The sequence below is a fragment of the Diceros bicornis genome, chromosome 5 (genome assembly GCF_020826845.1).
Source record: "Diceros bicornis minor isolate mBicDic1 chromosome 5, mDicBic1.mat.cur, whole genome shotgun sequence".
Taxonomy (NCBI): domain Eukaryota; kingdom Metazoa; phylum Chordata; class Mammalia; order Perissodactyla; family Rhinocerotidae; genus Diceros; species Diceros bicornis.
The window spans coordinates 24,985,584-24,993,912 of NC_080744.1; the positions used below are offsets into that span (position 1 = coordinate 24,985,584).

General features: G+C 39.7%; 1 protein-coding gene across 1 annotated transcript; it reads right to left on the reverse strand.

Moving 5' to 3' along the window:
• Window positions 1–1,677: 1,677 nt before the first annotated feature.
• On the reverse strand, window positions 1,678–2,655 carry LOC131405309 (olfactory receptor 6E1-like). Its single transcript, XM_058540376.1, has one exon. It carries the CDS (start codon window positions 2,653–2,655, stop codon window positions 1,678–1,680), a length of 978 nt encoding a protein of 325 aa, XP_058396359.1.
• Window positions 2,656–8,329: the final 5,674 nt, after the last annotated feature.

Below are 8,329 nucleotides of genomic sequence, written 5' to 3' on the forward strand. Positions count from 1 at the left end.
TTCCATGGTTTATATTTATCTAATTAATAAATTCTGAATTTATTTCAGGTTAAGATATGAGGTGAGGACCTAACTTAACTTTTTCTCCAATGTAGTAGATGATCTCTTAATTTACTTTCATTTATTCAACTTATTCCTTCAGTAGAACATAATACCTGACACTTAACATGGTACTTACTCTGTACCAAGCCCTATATTAATATATTCTAACATATATTAATGCATTAATGTTTACAAGGATTCTATGAGGTAGATACCATTATTATCTCCATATATATAACTGAGATACAAAGAAGTATTGCTTGCTAAGAGGTAGCTGGGATCTGAACCGAGGTAGTAGGCTTCTAGCAGCTGTTCTCAATCTCTGTGCTATACTGCCTCTCAAAATGATTGATGTCCACAGCATGCCTTTTAGCTACTAGCTTTGCAGCTAGTAGGCTTCTGTAGTACCCTGCACATTTTTGTTCCCACCAGTTAGCTTGTATCAAGGATGACTTGTTAGTTTCCAAACCTCAATTTGATAATTGGACTTGTTATTGTAATTACGTATTTTAACTAAATAAAGATAAGCCAATGAAATATGAGTTGGTTAGTTATATTATTATATAATGTATAATATATATTATATTATATAGAAAAAAAGTTGTTTCTGTGAAAACTAAGTTGATTTCTTTCAATAGATTCCATAAAGCCAGCTAATGAAAAATTTTGTTGATTTAGGTGTGGGCAAGAACTGTGAAGACTGGCAAAGAAAAAAAAGTGAAAATTCTAGAATTCTGCTGACAGATAGTTTCTCAAGCATCTTTAAAGTTTTTGTACTACTGAAAAAAATCTTGAAAAGTATAGAGGCTATGTTATGAATGTGGCTTAAACAAGAATGACTACAACAATCACCACATTCATTTTAAAAGAAAAGGATATTTATAGATTAGTGAATACGTATTTGTTTATAGGTTTTAATTTCAAATAAATATTTAAGGCATGTATCACTTTTAAATTGATGTTCTGCTTAAACCCTCTCACTCTGCCAAATAACCAACCAATTACTAGTCCCAATCTCTTTGACGGAAGGCTTCTACTGTGGTTAGCCAATACTATTTGCATCATTTATTGAATTGACCTTCTTTTCTTTACTGATTAGAAAGTCTACTTTAATTATCTATTAGATCCTTGTGTGTACTGCATTATCTTCCCACACTATTCACCCAGTTTCATTGTTATATTTATTAGTTCTTGACTTAGTGTTTTAATAACTTATACTATTTGTTTGGTTCAATATTTTTTGGCTATTCCACCTCATTAATTTTTCCATACACATAATATTTCCATCATAAATATGTTCTTGTTGAGGACATTTTTATCAATTTTGATAGGTTCCAGTGAATTCTAAGTTTATTATTATAACTTAAAAATGAGTCAAGATTAGGGAACTCAGATATAGGCTAGGGTCAGAAACATTAAGACATAGCAGACATAGTAGAGGTCTACTGAGTTTTCTGCTTCTCTGACAAGACTACATGAGCCAATAATGATACATGTAAGAAACCACTGTAGGTTAGAGCACAAGCTAAAACACTGTCTAGGACTGGGTATTTCATGGAGATTAGGACAGGAGCTGCATTTGCAGAGGTTCAGGCAGGAAGGCAACTGTTTCCCTCTCTCAGGTCCAGCTCATCGTTATGAGAGGAGCTTGCTCATTTGCTCGCTAAACACCAGCTTCACTTGTTTGTTCCTTAGGGTGTAGATGAAAGGGTTGAGCATCGGGGTTGCCATGGTGCTGAGCAAGGCCACCAGTTTGTTCCTGTCCTCCCCCTGGTCACCCTTGCCTGACCGGAAATACATAAAAATGCAGCTGCCATAGAAGATAGAAATAACGATGATGTGAGACGAACAGGTTGAGAAGGCTTTCTGCCTCTCCTTGGCTGAAGGGATGCACAGAATGGTATGGAGGATGTGGCTGTAGCAGGTGGCTGTCACCAACAGAGTGCCTAGTAAGCTGAAATTGGCCACAATAAAACCCAGCAGCTCTATCAGACTTGTGTCTGCACATATGAGTTCCAGGAGTGGAAAGCTGTCACAGAAGAAATGATTAATGATATTGGGGCCACAGAATGGCTGCTGAAACATGATGAAACTTGGAACAATGACGAGAAGGAATCCTGCCATCCATGAAGAAAGAACCAGCTGGACACAGACCCTTTTGCTCATGATGGTGGCATAATGCAATGGATTACATATGGCCACATACCTGTCAAAGGACATCACTGCCAGGAGGAGGAACTCTGTGGTGCCCAGCAAGAAATAGAGGAAAAACTGCAGAAAGCAACCTGCTAGGGAGATGGTTTTGTGTCCCGTTAGGATGTTGGTCAGCATCTTGGGGAAGATGACTGAGGTTAACCAGATCTCCAGGACAGCAAAGTTGCGGAGGAAGTAGTACATGGGGGTGTGGAGGCGCCTGTCCATGAGGGTGATGACCACGATGAGGAGATTCCCCAGCAGAGTGAGGAGGTAGGTGAGAAGGAGCCCCAGGAAGATGAGCATCTGCAGCTCACAGGCATCTGAAAGCCCCAGCAGGACAAACTCGGTGATGGTGGTGTGGTTCCCCATGGCTCTTCTGACCTCTGCTGGGGATGGCCCATCAGAGGTATCCAGCATCAGGAGTCGTGATGTTCTGGGGATCTGAGGACATTTGGAACTGAAAGGCAAGAGGGATGAGAGTGACATTTTGAGCTGAAGGAATTCTTTTTTTTCTTTGACCTGCTAGTCCCTTTCTTTCCGTCTTCAGGCTGGTTGTCCAGATCCCTTATTGAGTTAGCATCAGGTCACATACTTTGACCCAATTTAAGTCAATTTTCCGACATTCTTTGGAGGAAATTTTGCCTTTACCAATTTTTTTTCCACATCTCTTGTTTCTGTTAGGAAACTGTATTAAACCTTTTTCATTCTTTACTTTTGGAACAGATGGTGTATTTTCCCATATTCATCCAAATGTAAGTGGTCTCTGAAGTCCATTAAAATATTTCCCTCCACAAATGCTGCATCCAATGGACACAGACCTTCATTGAAAGCATTAATGGAATATATATTCTAGAGCTTCTTACAGAAGGCATTTAAATTAAAGAGACTGTGGTTGCACCTGAGCTCCATCATTTACTGACCTATTTGGGGCTGGTTATCTAACCTCGCCAGAATTCTGCTTTCTCAATGGGAATAATAACAATAACTATGTAGAATGTTCTCCTAGAACTTAAACGAATAATGCATATCCAACACTTAGTACAAGGCTGGTCAAAGAGCAAGCAGTCACATAATGTTAGCTATTTTAATTTCTCCCTTTGTGGCTAAAACTCTAGTAGGAAAACAATAAGTAAGCAAAATTGAAGAAAAGATACTGGGATTTTTGGCAATATGTATTTAAAGAAAAAGTTTTAAAAATATTATCAGCTTATTATGAAAAGTTTAGGAAATACAGAGAAATGGAATAAAAAGAACCACCCATAGCCCCACAGAGACAATTTTTAGGATTTTGATTGATCTCTATTGTAATTTTTCTCTTTTTATTTAGTGTTGATTGGTTTATATAGCCATGCTCATAGATTATGTATTTTGCATCTCTTTCCTTCCCATGTATTACTATAACAAATTTTTGTCATGTTAATTCAAACTTTTTGTTAATGTATTATTTGGCTGATATTTTTGGAGGGATGCATGTGTTATGAAATTGATATAAAGAGGGGGGAGAGAGCGTGCATTTGTAGATTAGGTATCATGCTTAATACTTTGAGAGAATTGTCTCAGTCATCATCATAAAGAATAATTATGATAAATGCTGATATTCAGCATTGTTCAGTGGTTCAATTTCACTTTTAGAGAATATGTCTTTGTTTTAAATGATTGTTATTCATAGGTTTACATTGCTTAATACTGTTCTTAGAGATCTGGATAAAGAACTAGGCAATTTGTCACTGGCTATTCTTTATAGAAATGACGGGTTAAGGCAAGCTTCTGTAGGAAATAGCTAGTTCTGTCTGAGGCAACAGCAGGAACTAATGTAATAAGTTTGGATCAGAGAGACAGTAACACACTACATTGTAACTATGTAAAATATATATTTATATGGATAAGGACTAGATGAGAACATGGAAAAATGAACATAATTGCCATATAAGGATGGGAGGATTGTAGGTGATTTTTCTTTCCTCTTTTTATTATTGCTTATACAATACATTAAATTCAAAATCATAAAAGAAGCCAGCACAGTGAGCCCATTTGGGTTAAGAGTTAGGTAGCACATTTCAGGAGAGACAAAGGGGAAACAAATGGCTGTCCATGAAAATGGTGAGAGAAAGCCTTAGAGATTCTGTGACTCATCAGCTGGACATAAGTCAGGATATTGAAAATGATGAATAAAATCAAAGAAGTCAGCTGTGCCATAGCCTGCCAGTGGACACGTGAAAACAGATGATAGGCTTCTAGGCAGAGTTTCTAGAGGAATCAGATTCTCCTTCCCCCATTCCAAAAATTGCACCAATGCGAGTTACCTCACTAGCTACTAGGCAAGGTGCTTGATTATCTTCAAGGCAGTTCTGATGATGGAGACTCCTGGTTTTCACAGGAAGCTCCTAGCTCTGCAAATTTGCTGGAGGACTACACTTCTTGGGGTACTCACCAGAGATTCAAAGTGAAGACTCTCCAGAGCCATAACATGGTCTGCAGGTCATGGATGTAGGCAGGTTCTGTCCAATTTGTTCTCCATGGCTCACCCAACCTCCATGTTTTCCACCAAGAAGTCTCCTTTAAGAAATGCTCCGACTCCATTGTCACCAACACATCCCCAGGTCTCCTCAGAAATGAGCTATCTCTGGGTGTTCCCCGGAACTCCTGGGTTCACCAGTTTCTCAGGAAGCTCTGTTTCTCCTGCTCCACCACAGTGTCACTGCTGGACTACCTTCCTGAGGAAATGGATGTAGAAACCTAATTAATTATTCTTCCATCCCTCCTATACTAAGGGAGAGACAGACATCAATTGATGCAGATTCATATGACTCATCTTCAGTTGGGCTTAAGAGGCTTCTGGCTAGTGGCACATGCCCTTCCATGGACATGGTGCCCATAGAGGACTCTGGGGTAAACTATTCATGGTAGACTCTTTGTCCCTGTGGAGCTGGTATCAGACTTGTACTGCTTGGGGTTCTGTTTGGTCTCCATGGAAACTCAGAGATACACTAGAGTACACAGCTTAAACAGAATCAATCTAAAGATTCTGACTCTTCTCTTTCTGGGTGGAGCTGTGCTTCCCCTGAGATTCATTACCATCAGAAGTAATAAGGACCTAGGAAGGTCCCTTACCTCTTATTTTCTTCAACTTTGAGATTTAAAGTTTACTTTGTTCTGACTGAGAAGCTCAGAAACTTCTAATGAAGTTTAATTTTAGAAAAAAGCATAGTTATTAAAACATCCAACCAATTCTTGTTGAGTGTTTATTGTCTAAGTGCTGCTCTAGATGCCAGAGGTACATGGGCAGTCTTATGGGGAAGACAGACGTTAACCAAGCGCACAGATAATTAAGTACTATTGTGTCTGATGTTCTGAAGGAGAGCTTATCATAGATCCTGAACCAGACTGAAGGATAAGGGAAGATGTTCCTGATGGAGTTATATAAAGCTTCTGAAGGATGAGTTGCAGTGTGAACAACCTTTAATTAATTAATTAATCAGTCTTTCCATAAAGGTTTATTGAGCATCTACTATGTGCTGGGCACTGCAGTAGGCACTGAGGATGCCTGTGAGTGGTGAATGAAACAGACATGGTCCCCGGTCCCCATGGAGCTTCTTCTATTGGTGGAATCTTGGTAAGAGAGCCTTGGGACAGTCCCCATGTTGGCCCTTGGCCCATTCAAGCTAAAACTATTTTGTAATCCCATTTTCTTTCTCTGGTCACTAAACTATTCCCCTGACCAGATAAAACTGGCCGATACAACTTGACTGCAGTAAGTGGCATGATTTTAGGAGCCAATGATGTCTTTGAAAGGCAATTGAATGACTGCCATTCAACTGTCTGTTGTAAATGGATTAGTGAGTTAATTTGACTAGAGTGCCCCTCCTCTGAGAGTCTGGCTATCCTTGATGTAGTAAGATGGCTACGGTTGGCAATCTACTCCTTAAACACCTGGTCACCTCATATGAATTGCTTGTGTTGTCACCTTACTCCTGGTAAGAGTCTTAGCTACACCAACGACCTGTAACAAAGAGGCCCAGCTAGCTGGATAGGTGAAGGTAAGGAATACACATGGCACATACCGGTTGCCGGGATCTGCTCGTAGAAATTGTAATTGTATTCCTCCTCTGGCCAGACCAGAAAGAGCCTTGCAGCTCTCAGGTGAGGGTCACCCATTTGCGGGCCCCTGCCAGGCATTGTGAGAATGGAAACTTCAACTCCCCTGTGGCACTAAGTATCCTTCTTTTCCTCCCCACTGAGTCTCGAGAGAGTCGGGGGGGACATAAAACTTGCTTGTGATTTTATCCTTACTATGTAAATCTAACCTGAGCTGGAAAATTAGTCTTTTTGTCATACTCAAACTCAAGAAGAGAAACAAGCGTGAATAAATAGGTAATAACAAGACATTATGAGGGCAAGGAAGGCATACGACTGGGTGTTTCAGGAGAGAAAAACAAGTGAGATGTGCCTTAGATGGATGGCCGGGAAAGGCACACCTGAGGAAGGGTGATTGCAGCTCAGACTTGAAGGCAGAGTACGAGTTATCCAGGTGACTGGTTGGGAGAGTTCCAGGCAAAGGGAAGAATGTATGTCAAGGCCATGATATGACAATGAGCTTGTATTTTTTTTCTCAGTTATTTTATTAAGATCATAATTGCTTATAACATCGTGTAATTTCAAGTGAACAGTATTACATATCAATTTCTGTACAGACTGCATTGTGCTCACTACCATTTAATTTTTTTTAAATTTTATTTTATTGAGGTCATGATAGTTTATAACATTGTGAAATTTCAGTTGTACATTATTTTTTGTCAGTCACCATATATATGTGGCCTTTACCCCTTATGCTCACCCCCCAAACCCTTTCCCCTCTGGTAAGCACTAATTTGTTTTCTTTGTCTGTGTGTTCATTTATCTTCCACATATGAGTGAAGTCATATGGTGTTTGTCTTTCCTTGTCTGGCTTATTTCGCTCGCATCATACCCTCAAGGTCCATCCATGTTGTTGTAAATGGGACAATTTTGTCTTTTTCTATGGCTGAGTAGTATTCCATTGTATATATATATACCACATCTTCTTTATCTATTAGTCAGTTGTTGGGCACTTATGTTGCTTCCACATCTTGGCTATTGTGAATAATGCGGCAATGAACATGGAGTGCATAATTCTCTTCGAATTGTTGATTTCAAGTTCTTTGGATAACTACCCAGCAGTGGGATAGCTGGGTTGTATGGTATTTCTGTTTTTAATTTTTTGAGAAATCTTCATACTGTTTTCCATAGTGGCTGCACCAGTTTGCATTCCCACCAGCAGTGTATGAGGGTTCCTTTTTCTCACATCTGCTCCAACATTTCTTATTTTTTGTCTTGATAATTATAGCCATTCTAACAGGGTGTAAGGTGATATCTCATTGTAGTTCTGATTTGCATTTCCCTGATTGTTAGTGATGTTGAACATCTTTTCATGTGTCTGTTGGCCATCTGTGTATCTTCTTTGGAAAAATGTCTGTTCATATCCTCTGCTCATTTTTTGATTGGGTTTTTTTGTTGTTGTTTTTGAGTTGTACGAATTCTTTATATATTTTGGAGATTAACCCCTTGTCGGATACATGATTTGCAAATATTTTCTCCCAGTTGATGTGTTGTCTTTGCATTTTGTTCCTGGTTTCCTTTGCCTTGCAGAAGCTCTTTAGTCTGATGTAGTTCCATTTGTTTATTTTTTCTTTTGTTTCCCTTGCCTGAGTAGACGTGGTATTTGAAAAGATCCTTCTAAGACTGATGTCAAAGAGTGTACTGCTGGGGGCCGGTCCCCGTGGCTTAGCGGTTAAGTGCGCACGCTCCACTACAGGCGGCCTGGGTTTGGATCCTGGGCGTGCACTGACGCACCACTTGTCCGGCCATGCTGAGGCGGGGTCCCACATATAGCAACTAGAAGGATGTGCAGCTATGACATACAACTATCTACTGGGGTTTTGGAGAGAAAAAGGGAAAAAAAAGGAGGAGGATTGGCAATAGATGTTAGCTTAGGGCCGGTCTTCCTCAGCACAAAGAGGAGGATTGGTATGGATGTTAGCTCAGGGCTGATCTTCCTCACACACACACACAAAAA